Genomic DNA, 26445 nt, shown 5'->3' on the forward strand with positions numbered 1-26445 from the left:
TGTGTGTGTGTGTGTGTGTGTGTGTGTGTGTGTGTGTGTGTGTGTGTTGGTTTCAGCCTCTCATTCAGTCTCTCTGTCACTGTCCACTGTCCACTGCTACAACAGTTGCACAATGATTTTGATCCACTCCAAGATTGTTAATAGATAAGACAATGGAGGTTTACCCTTTCCCTGTCTTTATACACTAACATGATGCTGGATCTCTTGGTACCACACAGCCTGGCTCTGTGCCAGGACTGTGAAAGGACTGTGAGAGGAGGGCGAGGAAGAGGAGGAGGAGGAGGAGGAAGGGAAGGAGGGATAAACTGTATGTGAGGCGAAGAACAAATCTTGGGAGTGGAAAAGTACTGCATGCGATTTTTCTGGTCTCCCTTAAGCAGGCTGTGAGCGTGCATGTGGTCAGTTGTAGCTACACTTGTGAGGACAGACTTATTACATCCTCCTAAAAAGTGACAAAGGCTGAATTTTAAAGACATACTGTGCAGGAATTGTAGCGTACTATTTGTAAACTCAACATTCAAAGTTCGCTCCTCCTCTCCCCGGCTCAACAGCACCAGAGGTGCACATCCCCCTGACCGGAGTTAACAGGGAACAGCCCAGTGTACCACCTGCAGCATCGCACACCGATTCGCTGTCACTCGCCTCCCTATACCTCCATTTTTTTTTAATGCTGTGTCCTCCATTTTCGTAGCTTCCTCTGGGATGCGTGCTTGCAAATGCGTGGGGGCTACACACCAGAAACGTCCCGAGCACAGCAAAACTAAAGGAAAAGAGAAAGTACAGGCATAGGGCTCTGCAGACACAGACGCTGCCACACACTTCTAGTGGGTTAGGATCATGGATGTTATGTTTAAAGTCACAGTATGTCCCAAGGGAATGAATGTAAGACCATACAATGTCCTTTCAAGTATTCAGTATCTCGAAAGTCAGAGTTGGACATAAGACACATCCGCACAAGTTCAGTCTGAGCTCTGGCTGCTTTTCTTTACATCTCTATATTCACAACAGTTCTTCTCAAAAGGTTACAGACACAAACCGTCCTCATACCTTCATATGCATCTACTGGCACACGTCTGATGGCTCATATCTATCTATCATGTGTTTACTCAGGTGAAGCAGCAAACTGTAGCGCTACGTCAGCAGCCCTCCAAGAAGCTAAGGAGCTGGTGAAAGTGTTTGGGAAAAGTTCCAGACTTGTTCCCAGTGCCATCTCCATACTGGACAACATTTACAACAAGCTACAGCCGCAGGTCAGCTAGGAGCTGCATGCAATCACAAGTTAACTCCGTTCCTACTGTAGTACTACACCCTTTGAATTGTCTTTTACATTGTTTGGAAGCACAGAAATACACAATATTTTTTCTACCCTGTTTCTGTCGTGTATTGTGCTTGTGTCGAGATAGCTCTTGGGGGAAATCAGATTTGAAAAAGTTGATAATGATTCCCAAAACAATAATGACTCAGACAGCAGGATGCAGATTCATATTATACACAGGTTTTTATTTGACACTGTTGGATTTTAAAGATGCGTCGCTCTGTGTGTGTGTGTGTGTGTGTGTGTGTGTGTGTGTGTAGTGGGAACCTCCTGCCTGTGATGTTGTCATGAACGATAACGATGAAGAGAAACAACCCTCATCTGCTCAGGTCTCTCACCAGGAAGTGTGGGCCCTGTTTGAGAACATCTGGTCTCATGTGTTTCAAACAAGGTGGGTGTCACAGGGATTTGACTAATGCAGTGCAGGAAGGATTATACTGTAGAGAACATTTCAGGATGATGTGTGTGTGTGTGTTTTTTTTTTTTTTACAGATTCTCACAAAAAGAAAGCCTTGATTTGTGAAGGAAAACAAGGAGAACATTTCCAAGAGCAAAAAGAACTCTTCGGAGGTTGTTTATTTAGTTTTGTATTGCATTCTGTGGGCCCCTGAGGTCATTGTGTTTCCTGTCATGTTTCAGCTTGGAAGTGTTCAAAGCTCTGGGCTTTGACCCTCATACCATGCAGAGACCTCAGCCGGTGGGAGGCCCTCCGCCACCACAGGACGCCTTGGTCTGTTTGCACAAACTGTCCTCCATGGTCTCACAGCTGCTCCAAGCCTTCAGCAGGTATGTGAGCCCACTCGTCAGACGTTCTGCTTCTCTACCTGTTGGCCACTTGCCATCTGTGTCAATTTACATGTTCAGTCTCACTTTTGTATTTTCGTGTTAAAGAGGCTATACTGTGTTTCTATATTAACTATGAATCACATCACAACTTTGTGCTCTGCAGTCCTCCCTCAGCTCTACAGAGCTTTGCAGCACCTTTCAGCTCATCGCTTTAGTTTTACAGCCTGCAGTTTCTGCTGTTTTGTTTCACTCTCGCCGCTCTCGTGGGGCTATTTTCAGCAAAAAAAGCTCTAAAAACCGACTGCAAAGTTAGCAACTAGCTGGTGAACGTAGCAGCCAAACAACCACATAGTTCACTTAGGAGATGCTGGAGTCCAAAAATAGCTAAAGAGATAGTGAATATTTAAGTTAGATTTGCTAGGTGGCCAGAAACATGATTCCAGATGAAAGATAGTGTTGCTGGATGTGTAAATATGAAGTTTTTTTATATTAACTATATTAATTAAAGGTGATCTGTGTTTGCAAAATGTAAATGGTCTAATCTCCTCCTGCTAACATAGCTGTATCCATTATGCAACATCCTCGGTGGGTTTAAAGAGCCTGAGCTCTAAAGCATGAGAATACATTGAAGTCTAGAAAGAAGTTTCTGAGCAGGAATTTGTGTGTCACCTCTCCTTTAACACCCTCCACAACTATTGTGTCAACTGCCATTGTCCCACACTTGTTCATGTGCTTTAAACCCTGAACCCTCCTCATGCCTTCACAGGTGTCTCAACAGCCAGTCCCTCTAAAAGCCCCTTTAAACTGTCCTTCACCAGCCTGCTCCTTCCTGTGTCCTGGTTGTATGCTCTCTGCTCTCTGCTCTCTGTTCACTTGACCTTGTAGCTTTGCCTTATCACCTTTACCATGACGCAACAGACAGTGCTACACTGTCGCACAGTTTAGTTTCTCACAGCTGCCTTTCGAAAAACTAAAAATGCGAACAGTTATCCCTGAGATTTCTTCACTTCCAGTAGGCTTTCCTCGTGTTTAACTGGGCCTGCAGTGGCATCTGAAAATATCTGCGCTTGCTTACATTTCACACCGATTTGCACACATCCTCCAGCTGTCAGAATGGTAATCACAAGAGTCTTTGGTTGAGTGCAATGAGAAATGTCCACCATAAAGAATTGATGCCATTGCAAAATGACGTATCAATTGGGGGCTTTTATGGGTTCTGTGCTCTTGTTCTGTCTTCTTTGATAAAATATCCATGTTGCTTGCAGTCACATCCATCAACTTGTTTGCCATTAAGTTTGCATTGCTGTCATGGCGGCTGCAAGAAGACATCCCACAGTTCAGAACTCTTTTAATACAATATAACGACGGCTGGACGTTAATAATTTAATAACTCAAGTCTGAACAATATACCTCTCCTGTTTATTATTTTTACAGTCTCTTATACACACACACACACGCACATAAAACAACCCAACATCACACAAATACAAGGTCCAGTTAAGAGTCAGTACATTATTAATTGACATTTTGGTCTCTTTGAGGGCAAAGTATCGATTGATCGCTCTGTTTCGTCCAGATGTCACTCTGAACTCCGTACTCTGTACACTTTAGGTATCCCGTACTAGCGTAGAAGACTCCGAAAATAACCTTTAAAAGAAGTTGTGTAAACATGAAATTAAAAAAATCAAATTGACACGTTGAATGAAGTTCAACTTTTGTGGTTAAAGCTGTACATCAGCCAAGACGGATCACTGCAGTTCTTACCTGCCAGACATTGCAGTTTAAATGGCTGTGCTTCTTACTTCTGCCATCCCAGTTTGTCCATGTTGACCATGAAACTCATGATACTATGTTTCCAGACTCGCTTCATTCATTGTGCTGTGTTTCAGCACTCTGCAGGGATTTGTTTAGTTATCTCTCAACCCTATGTGCTCCTCTCTGAATCAGTTTCATGTCGCTTCAAACCGGAAACATCTTACAGTACAGAACCCATTACAAATGGTGATAAGAAGGAAGAAAACAATGTTTTTAACTACATGGGGTGTTTAGATATTCATCTCTGTGATGATGGGAGCAATAAAGGAAAAATTATGCTGTGTTTTCTCCACTCAGTGGCTATAAAAGAGACAAAACAGCCCTCTCAGATCATAACCCGCTGCACTCCTAAGTATGTGTCCCAAGTGCACTTTATTACCACTTCAAGCCTCTTGGCCTCGATAGCTCCCCTGTTCAGTGTTTCTGCCAATATATGACGATATAGTGGTACTTCATTACCAGATTGTCCTATTTGTTTTGAGGTGTATGCTTTGATTTCATGGCATGTTCTTACCATGTGTGTGTGTCCCCAAAACATCACTCCGTAATATCGATAATACTTTCTTCTTTTTCATTTTCATGTGGCGCTTTAAGTGTGCAAACTAGATGATGGTGCTTGTGTTCACTCTGCACATGACAAGTTCTGCCACAACAAAGCATCCTCTTTCAAAAGCCACACTCATCTTTTGATATGTTTGAGCAGAGCTGTGACTCACTGTATTCAGACTATCTCTCTGTGCCATTTAGGTAAATCTTCTATTCCTCCTTCTTCACTCTTTTGCAGTCCCTACTTCCTCTCTTTTTGTCCGTTACTTTGTTTTAGTTTTTCCTGTGTTTGTGCGTTTGGGTTGGGTGCATGGTGATGGATGGATAATAGGGAGAGAAAACAAGTGCTGTGTGTTCATTTTGTCTTCAAGCTTCAGCTGGGAGAAACGATGATCCCTATAATATGTCATGTGTGTTTTTGTCCATCTCAGGGTCTTGTCTTCAGCCCCCGGTTTAGAGGAAGTTCAGGCACTGCTCGGCATCATCCACTCTAATGAGGTGGGTGCCATTTCACATGTTATCGGTGTAAAATCTTTGTTATCTTTGTCACGTTTAGCTCACCTCGGCCTGTTCATTGTGAGCTCAGCTCATATGCATTGTGCTTCAGATTGTTGACAGGGATTCCAGATTGACAACCAAAGACCTTCTTGATTGTTTCTCACAACAAGACTACAGGTAGGGCACACACACACATGCACACACACACGTTATAATCATCTCCTACTGTGTTCACCCCATACTTCTAACTCTCACCCTCCTCCCTTCCTCCCTATTGCTCATTCTGTTTTTCTTGGGAATCCAACTCAACCTCCACATATTGAAGTTGTTCTTCCAGAGAATTCATTCTCTTCTCTAGTGAATCTGATTGTCTGTGATTGTATTTACTGACAAATGCGGCAGATCATTCAAATCTTTCACAAATATAAACTTCTACTTGCTTAAAGTTGATCTACTCCCTTCCATATGTTTTAACATACAGGACAAGCCTAACATATGTTTTTGTCAGTTTTCTTCGGAGGATAAGCATATTTAAACCAGTGAATAGATCCAGCACCACCCACACAGTGTGATTCATCCCCTGAGCAATTCTTCTGACCCAAATGAGACGGTTTGATTCCAAATCAAACCGTCTCAAGTTCCCCGAACTCTTGTGCTCTGTGTGGAAGCATGCCCGGGCAGGTATGTGTCGTTTACCCAGCGTCACACAGCCATTCATGTGCTACAATAGTCCTCCTCAAAGACATCCCCAGCAGAGCTCTGATAACAATGGTGGGCATGTCACTCGTTATCGAAGGAGTGCTGAATAGATCTCTGTACTTTTGTAATCTGATAAACTCATATTAATCAGTCAGGATGTATCTGTTGCATGGACAAGAATGAATCCTAAGATTTACTTTTCAAGCGGCAGTGTGAACTAGAGATAAAATGCTTGGTTGACTTTATTTGAAACATGGAGATTAAACAGGACTCCCGTAAACTCTCATGAAGTTAACTTAGTGTTGCTTTACCCAGCGTGGTCTGGGTTACAGCTGTCACTTCACTAGGCTATTGTCAATGACATTATTTAACACCTGATGTTAACCTGTGGCTTACTTATCGCTATGTTTAAGAAGTAAATTCTAAGTATCTTTTGGAAGGAGGTATTTGTGTGCAGCTTGAGAAAAGAGTAACGCTGCCTGAAGGACTCCCTCATGTGACACAGGCTTAACTTTTACACCTTAAATATTAACACATACAAGTACACGGTTATCCTACTTTTCCTCTTCTATTTTGCTGCTTGTAACTTGGAACATGACACGGTTGAACATAAAGTGCACGCTACTTTTATTTTCTGGATTTGTTAAAAGCTTTCTCACTGATACCGACTGATGTTGTGTGCTGAGCTATGACATGTCTTTAAATGTTAGAGATGATATGATTTAAATGCTACTAAACTGTGTTAAACGTTTGCTGTTCTGAAATCAGTTGAACTGCAGAAAACTAATCACCAACAATTTTGATAATCAGTTGATTGTTTGATAAGAAAGATCACACATACCGGGATGTAACACTGTTACAACAGGTCCATCATAACACAGCTCTGAAGCTGCATATAAAGCTGTAGGTTGAACCCAGCAGCCTCCATGGAAACAAGCCAAGCTTCTATGTATTCAACGGATTATTTGTGTTATGTGTCATCTTCTTAATGCCTTAATGCCGGAAGCTGCTTCTGATGATTTCATTACCACATAAAAGATATTGATTTTCACTAATAGTATAAGTGATGTTACAGCTATTGATCACTTGAAAGAGAATTTTTTTAATGAGTACTGCAGTTGTTGTTATATTGATATACGTATGATTTCTAGCTCGGAATAGTGACGTCAGTATTAAAGACCACATCTGCTGCGTCACTCAGCGGCCCCGTCAGTGCAGCTGTGGTTGCGGCAGGGCGCCGCTGACAGATACAGTTCAGCTGAATGTGCGCTGATTGTAAATATTTGATTTGGTACATTCACTGTGAAGTGATGAGGGCCTTTACTTAGTGAGCGCATTATCAGTAGTGTTAAATATTTGATTTCGGTGCTCCGTGCGGCGGTATGATGTCATCGGTTATATAAACCCTGGGGGGGAGCGTGTTCGGGCACCGGCAGACAGCTTTCAGTAAGAGTGGGCCTCAACAGCGGATAAGCTTTTAGAAAAAGCTGTTCTGTGTTGCTTATTATTCTCGATAAACGTCTGTTGGCTTTAAAAAAAACACATGAATCAAAAAGTAACAACTGCACATATTTATTTATAAAACCACAGGTACAGAAACACCAGTTATTCAACAATCGGTAAAGAACAAGTACACTTAAAAAATCTCAGATTGTTTATCGGAGTCTTTTGGAATGTGTGTGCAACTAGCTACATGCTACATGCAGGAGAAGCTTATTGTGTGTGTATGGTCCACTCTTAAATGATTTGCAATACAGTGGAGAAAGACATGCATGAACATGTGTTCACATCAGCCCATTTTCTGAAGGCCACGTCCATTTCACAGTTTTTGTAGGAGAGCGGGTGTGAATTGAACAAAACGAAACCTATTTGCTGCGTCAGCCGTCTGCTAGAATAAATTTAAGTCCAAGACCCGTTTGAATATACGCAGCATGTCTTTCCACTGTACCTGCCCAGTGTTCTGTGCACGTGTGTGCCGCTGGTTAGTGGAACAGTGATTGTGAGACTGTTGGTTTTGCGACACCGCGGCTCTTTTCACCCGGTGGACGTGTCATCGGGGTTTGAATACAGCTTCACTGCCGGTTATCGCGGCTGATGAGGTGAGAACAAATACCTCACCGCTCTCTTACATTGTGTGCATGTGAAGTCCAGCCTGCGTGTTTCATTTGCATATCATATCACCAGCTCTTCATCCATTACCCTTTCAGCATTATCGTTTATCATAATATTTACACATACGTTTTTTATGTAACTCAGTCAAACAGAATGAGCAGGGGCAAACACCGACTGCTGTTTCATAAAACTACCCAACCAGAGAAAAGCCGAAAGCCTTAATTCATTTAGTGATATTTGTTATTCAAAAGCTACACTGAAGAGAAGCTGCTTTGTGTTTGATGAGACAGATCATTCACAAGCTGTAGAAATAGAGGAGAAGACGTATAGAAGCATTTGTTAGGTTTTTAAGAACAAAGGATGAAGGAGCCTGCAGGCCGCAGGTACTCTTCTGCTGCGAGCTTCTTACTGCGCACGCGCAGCAGAACAATTAGCTGGATCCGGTTCAAAATTAAAAACAATATTTAATGTACTACACAAAGTTCACTTACAAACTGAATTAACTATCAATAGTAATGTTCTCGAGAGCAGAGACCACATACACGCATCTCCTCACAGTCCGGCGCGGCCAGTTAGCTGAAAATGAGAGCTGCAGTGATCTGAGGAATGCTCTCTCGAACGTTGTCTTTTATATCCCCTGACAGTCGGAAAGTGTCCGAACTGTCCTAAAACGTGTGAATGATCCTCCGTGGCGATTAGTGATTGGCTTCATTTGAATTCTGTCCCCTCCCATTATCGATCCTTTAGCAAAACAGCTTGGCTCCTCGCAAAACATCTTGACTCCACCTTTCTGTCTTGGTCAGCTTGGCATTTGACCGTCCCACTGGCCCCATCCTCCATCGATGAGGTCGCCTCCATTTGCTGCTGCATGTCTGTGTAGCCTCACTTAGAATCCCTATCTGCCCCTCAAGACTTACAGTGTTTTAATACCTACAGTGACTATACTTCTATGATTTAATACATTCAATGAGTTAATATACTGTAACATATAATATCCTCTATAAGTGAGGATATTATAAACATAATACATTCCATATGGAAACATATTGTGACCAACATATTTATTATTGTGACACTTCTACTCACCACTAGGGGTGTTATTTAATCCTACTAATAATGCGTTTAATACTGAAATTCTCCACACATTCATTTCATCCTCTACTCCATATCAGAACTCAACGATTTCATCACTTCTGATTGGACTGCACCGAGTCTTATTAGGTCAAACGTTTCATAAGCAGACGCAGTGCCACCGTATTATCATTAACCGGCATTCCTTCATAAGCCTTTCTGTGAGTCGCACCCGTACGGTCAACGTTGTTGCTTTCAAATGAAAGTCGAATGGAAACAAGCCTCGGCTTTACCATATAATCAAAATGTGCAACAAGATTTCAACACAAAAGCCATCGCAGCATAATTGCTTATAGACGCAAACACTGTTCAAACCATTATGAAGAGAAAATCTCAAAGCATGTGCAATGAGTCCAACCAAATGTACAAAAAATGGACCTAATTATCATTTAAATGTTTTATAGGTGACCCTCCGACACATTTTCGCCTACTATTCTTACTCTCTTTCTTCCGATATTGAGCAGTATTGAGAGTATCCATAGCAGCTTAACACGATTGGCTCGAGGAGAAACAGTCATCTCGATGTATCATATGGTTCTATAATATTTCAGTGCAAATCGTTATTGTCTCCTGGGGATGTCCATGAATTACCTATCCAACACACATACAGGCCGTTATGTAACGCACAGCAGCACCACAGCGCTGCCTCTTTGTGTACACGTCGCCGCTCTGGCTCACTGACTCTGTGCACACTTCATGTGCATCACTGAGTTCAGAGATCCTTCCTGGTGGAGCTTGATGCTCTTCCCTGGTTCGTTCTAACAAAGTAAACCCATTGACAGGAAGCCTTTCACACGGAGCACGCTGGTACGTAAACACCAGATCATTTGTGACGGGCCGACACATTCGTGGGTCTAGATCCAGCTAAAGTCTGTGATTTCCACAGCTTATGAGAACACACAGCTGCACCACGGGATGAAGAAAGGGAGCTGGATTGATGGATGTAGGGTGAAAACAGCCATCAAATGCTGCTCTTTCTTTGGTCCGTCCCTCCGCCCTGAAGTTACATAACGTTCCAATGGAAACAAAGCCGAGGAGGAAACAAACAAGCAACAAGCTCCTTCCGTGGCTCCGCTGCTAGGCAGCTGTTGCCAAGACTCCAGCAGAACAATCCGTATATGTGTTTGTGCTCACGGTGACGACCATTCATGTGTTTTTGTCTGTGCGTTTGTAACTGCTTGGACGTATGAGGTGTTGTAACCGGGTATAAATCTACTTCAGCGGGAGAGAAGTGTCCCCAAATAGCCACCATGGAGACCCGGAGCTTCTAGGAGCTGCAGCCGACACAGAAGCTCTTTTGTCTGCTGTGGACATTGTGTGCTGAACACGATCAGTGTGGAGTTATCCAGGTTCATCCAGAGAGTACGAAGGGACGTCGTACAATCATTCACTGGACAATTCAATGGGATGTTAAAAAAACAACACATACTAACTCAACCAACAGGCTTTGGCTTTTACTAAAACCCCAAATAGAGATGCAGCGAGACATGTTCACATCTGTACACTGGTGAAAACAAACAGATGCATGACGACATACTGCAGAAGAGCAAATGCATCAAGTCAGGATTCAGCAGCAACAAACACTTCTTTCAGGACAACACTGGAGGATTGTTTTAATAGTCACCATTAAATGAGCAACAAAGGTTTGAGTTTTGAGGGCAAGAAAGGTGCTTAGTTATTGTTTATTTAGAGTTTGATACTTCATTGTGACTGTGTGTCACCAGATTTAGATTATATTGGTGCATAAAAGCAGGTGAAACACAATGAACCCCAGCAAAAGACAAACACAGAGGTCCAACTCTGGCAGAGATGTTTGTGTTCATGTAGGACGTGGTGGCTTTTAGAAACAGGAAGGCTCACCATTTGTCAAGCACACACACACACACACACAGCACACTGTCCTGTCTCTGTGTGTAACTCATCTCTTTGCTTGTGTTCCCAGGGAGAAGCTGAGAGTGGGAGGGAACCAGTTAATGGGGCTTAAAGAGGCCCTGGACTGTTGTATTGGGAGCACGGATCAACACCTCACCACCACATCAGCGCCCTGATTGGATCGCAATCTGGGAGTCTGCAGCCAAACTCAAATCCTTTACTTGAATTAAAGACTGTTATTTTGAAGGGATGTCTCTGGTGACTGGAGCTATTTACCTTTTTTTTTAATTATTGTATAAAAAAAAAACCACATTGTTGTTCTGGTTGCCTGATGAATGGATGTCTTTCTCCATCATTGTAAGAGGCAATACATTTGTTTTCCACTGCAGTATTGCTTTCCATGTCCTCCAATAATCTGTCAGACACAACATATCCTGCCAAATCACAGCTGAGCAGGGATTTCTCCTTTCAGTCTTTCAACATTTAAACATTGTTTTATAATGTTAAAAGTTATTAGTTAAATAGTGCTGGCTTTTATTATTATTTAAACAACGATATTTGCTTTTGAAACATTGTTTAACAGTCTGCATCAATAGAATTTGAGATATATATGTATTTTGATATTTTTGGACCATGTGAATGTGTGATGATGCAACAATGTCTGAAGTTCTAGGTTTACCCCTCGGCCCACTGTTCCCGTTATTTATGATTGTTCAACTTCAGCGTGGGCTCAAAGGAAGAATACCACATTTAGGTAACTCCACTTCTTTGCTTTGACATTATCCAAACATTGGAAGTTCTCTGTGTACTTCCTGTTTAACCAAACAGTCACAAGCAATACTTTAGACTTGACAGAACTAACTGCAAGTGTAGCAAAATGATAAAACAAATCAATCGATCCTGTTGGAGAGTAAGCAAGACTATCCTTTGAGCTTCTTCTTTTTGAAAGACCAAAATATTGCCCAACAGCCTCAGTGAGAAGCTGACACCGAATGGTTATTTGGTTATTATAAGCTGTTGGTGAGGTTGTTACACATAATCACAGATGAGGAACACGGCTTTAATAGAGACTAGATTGAAAAGCAGTGAGTTTTCAGCTTTTGCTAGTTTTGGTTGATTTTTAAATAGAAATGCAAATAATTGGAGAACACAAAATATATTTTATGTGAAGGAGTTAAATGTTTTGAAGTTTTGTCTTATCGATTTCTTTTTCTTGTATGCATCGTCTGCTTCTGTTGATCTTCGAGTAGAAATGATTTTATCCTCAGTAACGGTAATTACAGTCGGTTCATCTTGTGTAGCTGCTTTCCTTGTGTTTCCTGCAGTTTGTAGGAGAGGCTCACCATTATTATTATTAGTATTATAGGATGTGTGCTGTGATCAATAGCCTGAGTGTGAATGCATGTGGCCGCATGTGTGTGCATGAAGATTAAGGGGATTACAACACAGGTGATGCCAGCAAACGGACTGAGATCACACACACACACACACACACACACACACACAGAGGCTAAAGCATCAGACGTCACACAGGTGAAGAGAGTACAGGGGAGAGGACAGGAAACGAGGGCCAAGGATGATCTGAAGTCAGTGAACTTCCCGCTTCATTAAATCATTGCAGAACGCAGACAGCTGACATTGAACGTTTTTGTTTTGTGTGCTTTGAATTTTAAATCTCACTTTGAGTGAAAAGGGACCATGTCTCATTAGATACTGTATTATCAAGAGCCTGGCTTTTATTTAGGATTGTTGATGTGATGGAATTTTTACATTTATTTCCAGAGGAACAACCACCGGTTTTATTTCCTCTTAAAGTTTTAGTTTTGCCAAAAATCACTAATATTGTTTCTAATCTATTTGCATGCTTAGTTGCCTCTACATTTCAACAATAGATTTTGCCTTTTTTTTTTTTTTTTTTTTTTAAACCAAGCACTTCATTCAGTCTGTTCTTTTCAAGGATTGTATGAATCCAAAGCCAAGAGGAAGTCAGCAAAGCTTGTTCCCAATTAACTGAAAGGGAGAATGGGGGCTGGACATTAGTCTACATAGTTCATTGCCTCGCCACATCTAAGAGGGCCGACTGATCAGAGTCCAAGTATTTAGTCCCTGCTTCCTGTAGCACATGGCCCATCTGCTGTGACTGTCCGGTGTATCAGCAGGTTATCAGAGGCAACCTTGTGAACGAGTGCAGGGTTAGGGATTTCATAAAGCGCCTGACGTGCAGCCGGTCCCCTCAGCACTACTGCAGCCCAGAGTGTCGGCGTGCCTTCCTGCTGAGCTCCGTTAGCCGGTTTAGTATAATCTCTCCTAAAAGACACTTAGAGGAGCAGAAAAAAAACAAACCCAACATGGCTTAGTGTGGTAGACCCTGAGGAAAATGGTGGCACTGAAACCTTAGACAGCAGTGACCAGGAGACGGCAATTACTTGGCAGAACACGAGGTAGACGAAGTGGCAGTAAAAGCTAAATTTAGGGACGGCAAATCAGCTGTTGGAAACTTAGTCAAGGCTTGAAGCACCAGCTGCTGATCAACTACTTCAAAATGCTGACGCCTATAATACAATCACAACCAGACACATCTTCAATGTTAACTAGTAGTGCCCTGGCAAGTTGCTGCCCTGGCAAGTTGCTGCCCACCATCACTTAATGACATTTAGAAAGTAGGCTGGAGACAAAGATCTGATTTAAATGATTTATTCATTAAGAAATGTTACAAATGTGATAATTTCTTGTTCTAACATTCCTTCCAGATGAATCTGCCAATGCCTGACACTTTAAACACAAAATGGAGAAAAAAAAAAAAAAAAAGGATCTTCAGTAAACTGCATCTCTACATACATCAATTAGTTAAATCACAATAACAAAAGTGTGGTTAGCAGAAGCATGGTTGTGCGTGTGTGGTGTGTGCACAAAAACTACTGGCACTGGTTAGATTCATTGACTTTAAGCTGTCTGCTACTACTCTTACTTTATCGGTAAATCAGCAGTGTATAAAAAAATATAAAAAAGGCCGTCATTTAAGATTCAAAAAGCAATCCAGCTTGTTTAAAATGACACAAAAAGCCATGAGGTGTTTATCAACTCACACTCTGAGTAAGGCTTCAAACCACTGACCTGTAAATATGTGAGAGAGAACAGAAATATTCTTAAATAAAACTTTTTAACTTTCAAAAGTTAATCGTCACCACTCCATACTGCCACATTCCAAGTGACCAATAACTGCTAGCTCATCTGAAAAACGCTGAAAGAGACAAAAACGGTTCAATTCTAAGAAAAGAAAAGCACTAAATGTGTATTAAATGTTGGCATAGGACAAGAATGAGGAAGAAACAAAGTATATACACAGCACGAAAAACATTGTATGCAATATGCAAAGGCGTCATGTTGCTTTGGGCAATAACCCCCCCCCCCCAAATATAAGCCAGTCTTCACTGAAGACCCCTCATCCCAACCCCCCTCCCCCCCCCGCTCATACTCACAACGTCACGAAACACGATTACATCACTAAGCCTGTTAGTTAGGGAAAAGGTGTAGCACTGTGAAACTCCCCCTCCTCCTCAGTCGGAGAGTGGAGACAGGGCCTTGGTGCAGTCGCTCCACTCGTCCGTCTCGGCGCTGTACACCTCCATCGTGTTGAGGAACTCGTTTCCATCGAAGCCGCCCACGGCGTAGATGCTTTCTCCCAGCATGGCCACACCCGCGTTGCTGCGGGAAGACGTCATGCTACCCAGCATCCTCCACTCATTGCGGGCGGGGTCGTACACCTCCACACAGCGGAGCGCATGGGAGCCATCGAAGCCGCCGACAACAAACAGTTTGCCTGAACAAGAGTGACAGATATTAGTCGACTACTGAATCACCCAGGTTTAAATGCCTGACACTTAGTTTGCGCAACATGAGGGTCTCGTACGATGTCACGCTAAAGACGCTGCCGGCTGATTACGCTGTTCACACCCCGTGGGCTTACCTGCGTCGACAGCGACGGCGGCCCCCCTGCGAGCCACGTTCATGGGGGCTATCAGGGTCCAGGTGTTGTTCTCGGGGTTGTAGCGTTCCACAGTGTTCAGGCAGTTCCACGACTCCGCCCCTCCGATCACATACATGAAGCCATCCAATTCACACACCGCTGCCTGGTGCCTCCCTGGAAACAAATGTACTTGATGAATGCAACTTTCAAATGTCCCCTCAGGCTGCAAATATAACAAGAGCACGAGCTGTTCTCTGATGGATTCAAATCCTACTTTTGGTCTCATTAATAAAACATAACGTTCCCTCGGCTGCGAATTTTGCAGAGGGAATAATTAAAACCTGATATGAAAGACAGACATTTGTGAGCATGCTGAAAATAGATTCCATTAGCGTTATGGTTAGACCGTGTTATACGCATCAAACGGAAGGTTTCGAGTGTGTGCGAGACTGTGTGGACACGTACTGATGTTGAGGGAGGCGCAGTTGGACCAGGTTTTCATCACAGGGTCAAAAGCATCACAGTTCTTCAAGCCCTTCTGCCCGCAGGGGTCCGACCCTCCCACAACGTAGAGTTTGTTGTTCAATGAGCAGACGCCTTTAGACAGAGAGGACAGGAATGAAGCCTGAAGTCAGTAACAGAGAGCCTACTTTATTGAAGCGTTTTCCTGGAAAACATCAATCACATTCACTAATCTCTTTGTAAATCCTTGCAGGAGAGACTCGCCTGCATTGCAGCGGTTGGTCCTCAGCTCTGGCACTTGAGCCCATTCATCGGCGTGTGGATCGTACGTCTCCCCGCAGCTCAGCTCGTCAGAATGTCCGTTTGACCCTCCGATCACGTACAGCTGACCCTGCGAGGTGCAAAGGAACTAGTCATTAGATGACGGTACATACACGTGGCACTAAGAACACTTGCATGTACATTTTAGCCGCCTTATATACTTGGAAGTACAAGGACATTAAGTTAACAGAATTTAGAAAGCCAACTATTTGGACAGGGTTGTAGGGAAGCATTCAAGTATTTGCACAAAACAATCGAAACTTGTTTAAACATTGGATACGTGCACTCCTACGATAATGTTCAAAATGTCACTTCACTGTAGAGTCAATAAATCTGAGATTGTGACGAATAGTAAACTGTACCATGAGCACAGCCATCTGAAATCGAGCCCTTGGAGTCCGCATGGGAGCAATGAAGGTCCAGCGGTCCTCTTTGGGGTCGTAGCACTCCACAGTCCTCAGACACTCCTCTCTGTTGTAGCCTCCTGCAGGCACACCAGGATGCATCAAGCTCACAGTTGAGCTCGGTGGTCTGACTTTTTCCCCTCACACTAGTTTCATATGCATAATCCCTATATTTCTCTACTCCAACCGTCCGACCGTGTTGAGTGCTAACCTGCTGCAATGACTCTTCCGTTCAGGGCCGCGGTGCCCAGGCCAGAGCGAGCGTAATGCATGGGGGAGAGCGGCTGCTCCTCCAGCTCCTCAGGCTGGGCCTCGAAGCTGAGGCTCTTCATCAGGCAGGGGGTGGCGGAGGGGGAGGTCTGGGGGCTGCTGCGACCGTGCAAGAAGATCACACACAACACACCGTCCAGCACAGCCAGACACAGGTGAGTGTTGTCTAGAAGTAAGATTGGAGATTGTTTGAGCCACTGGGACAAATGTTGCAGTGTGTACTGTGACAAATCCCATGTAGTTCATGCACACACTTACTTGTGGTCTTCTCAGAGGCGATGTACTTCCACTCTCTCCTGCCGGGCGGTTTTGGGGCATTTGCTGCTTGGCTGGAGGGCGACAGGCTTCCTGAGGAGCTGCAGCTCATCTGTCTCTGGGTGCTCTCCCGTACGGGTTTCTTCTGCAAGAGCACAGTGCAGCTACAGAAGCCAAGCTTGCACCACAGGCCCACCAGTGGCCACAACAACCAGGTAATCATACCCCGACCTACGCTTTGATCCAGCTGTTCTAATGTGGACGTTTGCATTGAGACATCTGAAGCCAACAACTCCACACGACAAACAACCGTCTCAGACCACGCTACAATCAGAGCTAACGGCACACAGTTCAGGCACAAATCTAAATAGAGGGCAAACAGCCGAGACAGACATTATTGCCCACCCACAACTGGTTGAGAGTAGCTTAAAATTAAAAGTGGGGTTTTAATATATGCTCAACAGCAAAGCCAGGCAGACGGCACAGCTACTGACATTAGCCTTTACACTGTTGCTAAACTGTGGTATCAAATGAGCCGTATCTACTTCTCGCCAGGCACAGGCTGTGTAGTATTTGTATGCATGGGCAGGCACAAGCTGTACAATAAAAGCTACACACCACCAGGCAAAACATGTAGTAGAGACTTCGTTACAGTGAAGCCGGGCACAAGCTGTTGAGTACCTGCACAAGCTGAAGGTGGTCCTCCTCGCCACCAAACACCTCACTGTGCCCATCAATCACCAGCCCTCCATCCACCAGCTTATGGTCAGGTGAGTAGTACAGCGTTTGCACCTGAAAGACAAACAGGAAACAACACACCCATGTGGCTGTCTCCATGGCAACACACTGAGAACCCCAGCAAAAAAGGGGGAGAGGAGGGAGGAGGAAGAAGAAGAGGGGGCAGTGCTGTGAAGAGGAAGAGGGGGGGGGGAGGGGGGACAAAGGTCTGGATCTTCAGTCGCTTGCATGGAAAGCTTCCTTTAAAAAGACAGCTGCTGCCACCGCATAGAGTGGGTTAAAGTGTGTGAGAGCTCAAGGAGGTGTCCGACAGGCTTTCCTTAATTTGCATCTTAAAAAAAAAAAGAAAAAAAAAAAAAGGGAGGGAGCTGGTGAAGAATGAAAGGCTGCATCTGGAAAGATCCTCAGTGAAGAATGAAGAAGAGGAGTCTTTCCACCTCTGCTGCTCGGACAACCAGTCCTCTAGCTGAACAACTTGGGTCATTGAGAGGGCGGCCACAACGGGCAGTCAAATCCAGACGACTATTGACATTCTAGCACCGATTAAGCTCATCTTAAACATTACCCATTCATCGATTAAATGCAAGGAGTAAGAGCAAACCACATGTGTTCTGTTGACGCCGGACAAATTGATATAATGAGTGTTGAAGTTATTCGGTTGCCCATCTGAAGGGCACGTTAGAGAAAGAAAAGAAAAAGCAATTGCCCAATTCGAGCGGTTCTTGAATATGTCTGTGGATAAGTAGGCCTGTCTGAGAATATCTTGTTATGTGCAGTAAAGGGGCCTTCAATTAGATGTTTATAATGATTCAGGTCTGTGAGCAATGTATTCTGGTGAATGCAGAAATGGGATGCGTCTGTAGATATGTGGCATGGACAGATGGGAGCACAGTGTTGCTTGGCTGCAAAGAGAGGCTGCCGAGAGGCAGCAGTGCTCCTCTCCTCTCTCTTTCTCTCTGACTCATTACCCTGGTGCCTCAGTCCTGGTTCTTCAGTCTGGTCTCCTGCTGCTGCTAATAAACCTACAGGAGAGATAAATCAACGGGGAGGAGTGTCTGTTAGTGCTGGAGCAACAAACACCAACCTGTTCAGATAGTAAAGTGGCAGTGAGACAGCAGAATCAAGGGTCACACCTTTGAGAACCTGTGTTGTTTTTGTGTTTCAGAGGAGAAGAGCACTGTAATACTCAAATGGGGTTGCATGTAAACCAACCACAGACCCAAAAGAGAACAGTGGAAACAAAAAAAAAACAAGAGCAGACCGGCTCTTTTTTCGGCTCACCTCTAACTTGTAGTATGGTTCAGGGGTACAGAGATTCTTACTGCAAAAACCTCAACAAACCAGAGGAAAAAAAGAACAATCCTGACATAGCAGCATGACAATGGCATGCCATCTCTACTACAGCCCCCTTAATGACTTCTTAACGTCAACAACAGGAGTCAGAGGGAGGGGAAGGGGCAGGGTAGGAGAGAAGAAGAGTCCGTTTAGACTGCACGCCCTGGTACTGACCTCCTCCATCAGGCGTTCCAGTTGGTCTCCGTTCTCCCAAAGGCTACGCTGCACCCAGCTGAGCACCTTGGAGTAGAGCTTGCCATTGCTGGGCAGGGTCAGGTTGTCTTCTAGCATTACTTCTAACTGTAAACACACACAGGGGGTGAAACAGGAGTTAGATGTACACACCGTAGGAATAAAGGGAACTGAAGACTGGCTGCATTTACACCAAATCTGACTTTGCTAGGATTCGCTGTAGGGTTGCGCGGCGGTGCTGGAGCATCACGTTTGATGGACAGTTTACGCCAAGCGACCGCACAACAATTAGCGTCTTTTGTTCCCTCATGACTGGGTTGTACAGATCTGGATCGCCGGTTACGTGATTGGCTACTGCAGCGTGACGACCCAAATTAAAATGAGTGGAAGGGCTGATTTGGTGTGAATGCAGCCTCACCCATTACATCTTTACCTCCCTACTGGGGCTGCAACAAACCAAATGATTTACCAATACATTTGTTTTTTAATTACAACATTTTTCATTTAGGATGTGAAAGTGTGAGAACTTAATGGGTTTGTTTAAGTGTCGATAACATATTGTACAAACTTCATTCAATTCATCCGACTTGAACAACCTAGTGCCGTCCTCATGTCGAACACGAACCTACACACTGCAGACCGCCTACGCGTGGCCTTACCACTGCTTACATTTTAAACCCCCTGCCCCAAATACATCGTCAGCTGGCTTTAGCAGTACCTAAATCTATAAGAGGCACACCTTCATAAAATAAGTATTGGTAATCTCTTGTCAAACTCAGAAAGGTAAAAGTTCAAAGCTTAATCCAGTGTGTGTTATTCGCCTCCAGACCAGGAGCCAAGGGGGACTACAACAGACAACCAGTGTAGCTTCATGGTCAGAGAATGGCATCACCATCTATAACTTACTAGGACCACTTAAAGACTACAAAAACACTTTAATAAACTACTTCTAGTACTAGTTGTTTTTAGTAGTTCAGTACTTTTAAAACATTGCGATATACAGTATGTGCAGATGGAAGTACCTTGAGACGGGGAAGTTTGAGGAAGTCCTCCTGTTCAGACACTTCCAGCAGATGGTCCTGGATGAAGGCGTCTACCTTGGCCAAAACTCGGGCATCTCCCATAGAGCTGGCAAAGTTACGAAAAGAGATGGCGCTCTGGGAATCCATTTTAGACAGCAGGTAGTCGCCACAAATCTGGGGAGTGTAATAATACAAAAAATTAAGTTATTTTTAATCCTGTAATGATTATAATAATATGTAACCAAAGATTGTAGCATTGGACGAGTGAAAACAAACCTGTTTGACTCGCTCCATCTTGAACCTTTTGGCTGCAGAATAAACTTCCTTGACCAATTCCTTGTCTGCCTTTAGCCTGCGTTACACACACAAGACAAAGAATAGGAGGTTGTTCATCATTTAAACGTTTTCTTTTTGCTGTGATAAGAAAAGAGGCAAAAGGACAAAATGCTACTAACTGGGCAGTGTAGGCGTAATTGAGCAAGACCTCCACAGCCTCCGGGTCCAAGTCCTCAAAGGTGACATGTGAGACTCCGTGGGGCTCGATGTCACTGTTAAAGATCTCAAACAGGTAGGGACTGCAGCAAGCCAGCACAGCACGGTGAGCCATCAGCTCATGACCGCACACCTGGAAACATGAAGAGGAAGAAGAAGACAAACCGTTATGTCTAGGAGTTTGTCAAAACGGCTTCCAAACACGTTATTCAGACTTTAAAGCGTGAAAGGAAACATGAGAAATAAACCCAATATTGATTGAGAGAAGGTAATAAAAAGCGACGATGATCAATAGCTACAAATCAAAGCAATTTCATTCCCTCGTGCCTCAATGGCGATATCGAAATGTTGATTCCTGATTGGCTGCTTTCTCAGAGGTCTGTATTATACAAATGGTGGGAACAGGTTCTCCCACTTGATACGAGAGCAACGGAAAGATAACAGGGAACAAAGTAAATGTGGACTCTTTTCCTTGTTTCCAAGTGTGGCATGAACAGTGGTTGCGTTGCACTTCCTCGTTGTTCATCATTTTGACGGACAGGGTTGTTAAATTCCAAATTTTGAATTCTAATCCAATACACTTTTTGTCAAATTCAATGTACATTAATCATTAAATACACAGAACCAGGTTATAGATCATGTTTTTATAAGTGAATGGAGAGAAAAGACATTCATCACTCAGACCCAGTGAACTATACTGTGTACTCACACATTCACAGAGACCCAATGGTAGTATTAACATCTTGCACATCTCAAACTGTTTTCCAACATGTTTGTCATGTTATCCCTGACAGTGCATCACAGCCTCTTACGTGTGTGTGTGTGTGTGTATTAACCATACCTGCAGTCTAACGTCGCAGAACTGACCACTCTTTCTCAGAGCGTTCATTTTGGCCACAGTGGAATCCAGGAAACTCTCGTCCTCAAAGATCAAATAACCGTTTGGAATCATCTTGGTGAATTTCAATGGTATGCCTGCAGAGAAAAGGCAAAAAAGAAAAAGAAAGAATGAATGTTTGTCAAGTAAAGCAACAACACCCTGCATGCTAGTCTTCTGCACTCTGTCCAACATCGTAATAGCTGGTGTTATTAATTGATGGCCAGAGAGGGGATTAGGATTAGGTGCCTGTAATGTCCATTGTGTATTATAATATGTTTTATGCATTAGTCATGGCCTTACCTAATACAGAACAATGCAAATCCGGGGAAGCACCACTGCTGAAAGTAGAACTGAAGGTAGGCGACAGGCAAAGCAGACTGAGATCACAGTGGAACTCGAGACTTCTTCACCCGAGGAGAGGGACGGGACGTCGTTAGAAGAAATGCCAGTGGACTAGACGGGCGTGAGCAGAAGGGAGAGGGGGAGCAGCCGCACGGACAAACTATCAGGCTTGAAGCGACTGTAATCAAGTCCTTGGGATCCCGTTGGCTATAGAGTTGTCCTTATTCTGTGTTGGTCATACATTATAACCTAGAAGAAAAGGAGACAAGGAAAAAAGGGGGACATGAGTTTACATTTCCCCCACAGGCATACAAGATTCAAGAATGAAATGATCCGATTCAGGATACGTTGGCCACTTCATCTGATCACACTATCCTCATCATCCTCATCGCCTCCCCTCTTACAACAATCTCCCTTTAACGCTTTAAATCTCCACATCTGCTGATGCGTCCCACCAGGCCGAGCAAAGACCGTTTAAACGTCTCGTACCCTTTCTGAACTCTTATGCGACAAGCTCCTCTGACTGGCTCCTCCCTATCGGAACCCTTTCATTCAAGCAGTGACCTATGAAGAAGTCTCTGCTTTGAACTGTGGTTGGCCACCATAGCACTCCTTATACCACATAACCCTGGCCCACAGGCCCCACCCACCCGCATGTCACATCCAATAGAGACCATTCATCCCATATCTCTCTCCACCTTGTGCCAATCAGAGGTTCACAGTAAAAAATTCAACACAACTGACATAATTCAAGGCTGAACCACCTCACCACTCTCCGAAGCTCAATACCTAAATTGCGCTGCAGTCCCAACAGTTTTACCGCTATACCAAATGGGGAGAGAGAGGTCTAGACGGACCACAGCAGCTGCCCATAGTCTGAAATTGTATCCAGAGTCCACGTGACAAGGCTTTCCTGCGTAGGCCAGTTTTATGAGTGTTGCATTTCCAACTCGCATACCATTCAAACTCATTTTACAAAAGCTGCGATTGCGCATATAATGTACGTGTGACTCTAGCTTGCTGTCAGCGAACACATTCAGTAGCCTCGTGTGAATCATTGTGCAAGATTTTTCACACTAGATGTGTGTAAAAGGTGCCGAGCGACTGGTTGAACAAGTAAATCACAATACAGTTAGGTGCAAAACGCTAATCTTACATATCACACTTTCCAGATTACACAACATTATGCAAGACCATGATTTGTATGCCAATAATGTGAAACGACCACCGTGCCGACATCAATCCTGTATTAAAATCACCCACAAAGCACTGTGGCTGATCGCCTAATCATTCAAATACTGAAATCCATTGACCTACTTATCTCAAGACCACACAGTGTTATTTGAAAGTCATAAATCAAGTATAACAAAGAAAACAGGAGGAATTATATTCAGATGAGATTACTTCGCCTCAGACCGCATTTAACTCCGTTTTCTTTCATTATCCCTTTGACAACCCTGACACAGCACAAGTCAAAGAGTCAAGGGGACAATAAGGACAAAATGCACAAAGAGGGGAAGAATTAAAAAGGAAGGAAATGTGAAACTAGAGACCATCTTGTGATGGAATCACACCAGACGCAACACTAAATTGGGCCGGGGGCGTTGACGTGGGATGGCCAGCGACCCCTTCCCCACACTTCAAAATCAGCATTGTAATCTCAACTACACAAAGTTTTGCGACTGCATCAAAGTACGCAAAGTCTCTTCTGTGGTAGTTCTCACTACAGTAGGCGCATGGGCCTGAAATGAGGATTTTTTAAATTTTTAAATCAACTGCTAATGTCAAATCACTGGACATTTCTACCGGCCGCTTAATTTTTTTTGTCTGCCACTTCTAAAATCTATGCAGAACGGTGAAAACAGCACCCACCACACACTTTCCTCTGATGGAATACCTCGCACTATTTAACAGTCACTGTCAGAGGAGTTGTATTTGAGAGTTATCCATCGAGAAGGATGCTAATCATAAGCAGGGTGAATGTTATACACACATTGAATATAAGTACACCCTGTGCTGCACTACTGTGTGAAAGGCGGATGTGTTAAACTAGCAAAGCTAAGACCGCTGGATGTGCCAGATAATTTTATGGGTAACTGCTCAAGCATGATGGCAAATGCTAGAATAGTCTTTTGTGTTGCACTGAACAGCATGGAAAGCTATAATTCACTGTGTGTGTGTGTGGACAGAGGAAACGCTGGCCCAGTTATGAGTAGTTATGCAATAACTGGCAGAAGGCTTCTTGTGAAGGCTCAAAAGCTCAACTCCAAATGTTTGGGTCCACCACGCTCGCCTGTTGCCCCTCACATTTCTCCACTTCTTAACCCAACACTCTGCCACGCCCTCGGGTCTCTGGATAATTATTTAACGCAGAGTCGCCGCCTGATTCACAGCTGTGATTGAATACAAATCTTCTGTAGACTGATAAAAAAAACAATCGTATGCCACGGCAAATGGCAATTCAGGAACTGCTATGTTAGGCATTTACACGCCGTCTATATATCAAAATGTTGCCTTCTAGAGAAATTGTTGATCTTTTGGTCACTTATGTGGACACAAGATTATAGTCCTAAAACTAGAGTTAGAATGGGGGAATAACAGTGACGAGATCAGGTCAGTCACCACGCATATGGGAATGTGTATAGAGACAAAAAAAGCCAGGCTGTAAACGTGGATATACACCAGGCAACAACAGGAGACAGAACAATAGCACCAAAGAGAACAAGTGAGTTTGTTCACGACTCTGTCACAGAGGGTGTATTTTCTCATCCCATTTTACCATCCGATTAGTCACATAAGTGCAGGGCCTGACAGCGAACAATCAATGCTTGTTAGACACCCCTCCAGTGGTGAAGAGACGCATGGATCCTTTGCCCAGTGTAACTGTGTGGAAATTTACAGGCTTAGATTGAACACATCTTGAAAAGAGGAATCTATGAAGGCCGTGTCTGTAAAATGCAAACATCGATGAAGCACCAGCAGAGCTGAGAAAGTTTTTTTTTTTTTTTTTTACAAATCAGAAAAACACCCACATTCAAATACTCATTTCAATACCACTAAAGTAAGTAAAAAGGAGAATATCAGCGCATGACCACTCAGGGAGAATGTTGTATTAATGACCTATTGGATGCACATTAAAGGGCATTCTAAACGTTTTTTTCCACCCTTTTTAATAAAGTCACTACTCTACAGTAGGTCATTTGTAAATCACCCACGTGGTTGGCCAGCTTCAGAAACCAGATTAAAAAGCACAGTGGGTCAAACACCACCATGACATAAGGCGCGCTGCTACCGGGAGACGCTTAACGCTAAAGCGCTTTAGGAAATCTGAAACGTTAAAGACAATTTCCTTTTACGAGAGAATCGATACAGTACAGCCAATCATGCTGAACGTCGACAGAAACAGTGGCGCATCAACATTATGCCACGAATGGTCACGGCTCTTAACATCGGTCACAATACGGCACTAAATGGAGGGCGCGCAAAGGAAAGAATGTACTCATGCTGCGTTACCACCACCCCCACCCCCCAAAAAAATGGGCATGTCTTACAATTGACTTGCCCAGTACCTCGTGTGCGTCTATTCGCTGCAAAGCACTGACATTCACAAGCCCGTCTCCTCCTCTGGTAGAGTAACGTACCACGGCCATGCCTGGCGACGTGCCAGAAATCGAGCAGCTAGTCTGTACATACATCCCGCCGCCAGAAACCGGATCAGGCACGAGACACCTCTCCCACCCCCTCCAAAACAATCTGATTAACTCGACTTTTACACGGATTATCAATGCAGATATGCTTTACGCTTTCAAGCGCGGAAACGCTAACATTAGTCCCCCAGTTTGGAGCCAAAGCAGCGCGCAACCTGACGAGAGATGGAGAGGTCTGGCGCGCTTCGGAGGCTAGCGCGTGTTAGCCTTCCACGTTAGCTAGAGACAACCTGCTGCTATGATGGGAAGCCATGAGACAGCTATGCCAGTTTTGCTTTTATTAAATTGGTCCGTGGCGAATTTATTCGGCCGTTTTCTCGAATAAGTGCTCGACGCGGGCTGCGATATTGTCCGTGCCAGTAACGTTATAATAGGCATTTCCAGCCGTTTCCACCCAATCTGAGAAAAGACAAAGCAAAATAAATATCTCCCAATGGCGCCATATTTGTATAAAATGCACATGAGCTGTAACCAGTGACAGACGTAATGGGTTCTCCACGTTTTAAAAGACACGTTACTTGACAAAGACGTCAAACTGAAGCATTTCCTCTTTGACTTTTTCTAAAAAAGGGAAAACATCTTACCTGAGGCGTTTGACAGCAAACGATATTAGACATATTTAATGCGAATTCAGAGTTGGTTGGTTTCGGGTTAAAGCAAAGACGCAAGGCGACTCCTGGCACGGCTCGCTGGGCTGTAGCGGTAGATGTCTGATCCCTCTCTGTAGGAGAAGCACGTCCACTCTCAGGCTAGTCTGGACTCGCTCTGACAGAATGGCCGGTTTGCTGACGGGAAAGCGCGCTCCCGACAAAAATGTGCGGCCACCTACGGCGTAGACAACGGTGGGCGGTCCTACACCGCCCACGCGTACTATGGAAGTGACGCAATCCAGGGTGCAGCGCATGTAAGTGTATAGGGACAATTTATGGTTCATATTGACATTAAGATATTTAATCCACTACATACAAGTATTTCTATGAATGTAACGTTGTAAAAGTACTTCATAATTTAGTTGAAGTATGTCCCCTGTGAATGTTATTGTAGCCTACAGTTTATTACTGGATTATTTTTACCGATGCACGTGTTATCTAGTGTTAGTTGGTAAAGATGGATCAGATTTTACGTTGTTTATACACTGTTAGGTAATTTAAACCACAACAATGCATCATATTTTATTATGTGCATGTTGTGTGTAAAAATAACAATATAGTATAGCAATACTTTCTAACCATGGCTGTGAGATAATGAAACATTTAAGTAGATGTATAAAGTACCAAACAAATA

At 43.7% G+C, this 26445-nt stretch overlaps 2 protein-coding genes across 4 annotated transcripts in view; one reads left to right on the top strand and one right to left on the bottom strand.

Annotated features, from left to right (window-relative positions):
• Positions 1-13773, top strand: part of swt1 (SWT1 RNA endoribonuclease homolog) — a 22807-nt gene extending 9034 nt beyond the window's left edge. The window contains exons 14-19 of one of the 3 annotated variants that reach the window (XM_031859424.1): positions 1111-1250; positions 1576-1706; positions 1955-2101; positions 4894-4960; positions 5070-5137; positions 10845-13773. In XM_031859424.1, the coding sequence (XP_031715284.1) occupies positions 1111-1250; positions 1576-1706; positions 1955-2101; positions 4894-4960; positions 5070-5137; positions 10845-10950 (659 nt within the window). In that variant the 3' untranslated portion in view covers positions 10951-13773. Of the gene's footprint in view, positions 1-1110; positions 1251-1575; positions 1707-1807; positions 2102-4893; positions 4965-5002; positions 5138-10844 lie in introns of those variants that run through there. The other 2 variants (XM_031859425.1, XM_031859426.1) reach the window with 2 other exon arrangements.
• On the bottom strand, positions 13453-25946 carry ivns1abpa (influenza virus NS1A binding protein a). Its single transcript, XM_031859427.1, has 15 exons — positions 25746-25946; positions 21413-21703; positions 21074-21207; positions 20196-20365; positions 20017-20092; positions 19741-19914; positions 18701-18826; positions 17135-17245; positions 16457-16598; positions 16140-16364; positions 15887-16008; positions 15468-15594; positions 15207-15338; positions 14742-14915; positions 13453-14594 (listed from the first exon to the last, which is right to left on the bottom strand). Exons 3-15 carry the CDS (start codon positions 21182-21184, stop codon positions 14332-14334), a joined length of 1953 nt encoding a protein of 650 aa, XP_031715287.1. The 5' UTR covers positions 21185-21207; positions 21413-21703; positions 25746-25946; the 3' UTR covers positions 13453-14331.
• Positions 25947-26445: the final 499 nt, after the last annotated feature.

This window comes from Anarrhichthys ocellatus, unplaced genomic scaffold (genome assembly GCF_004355925.1).
Source record: "Anarrhichthys ocellatus isolate YVR2014 unplaced genomic scaffold, GSC_Weel_1.0 scaffold22, whole genome shotgun sequence".
Taxonomy (NCBI): domain Eukaryota; kingdom Metazoa; phylum Chordata; class Actinopteri; order Perciformes; family Anarhichadidae; genus Anarrhichthys; species Anarrhichthys ocellatus.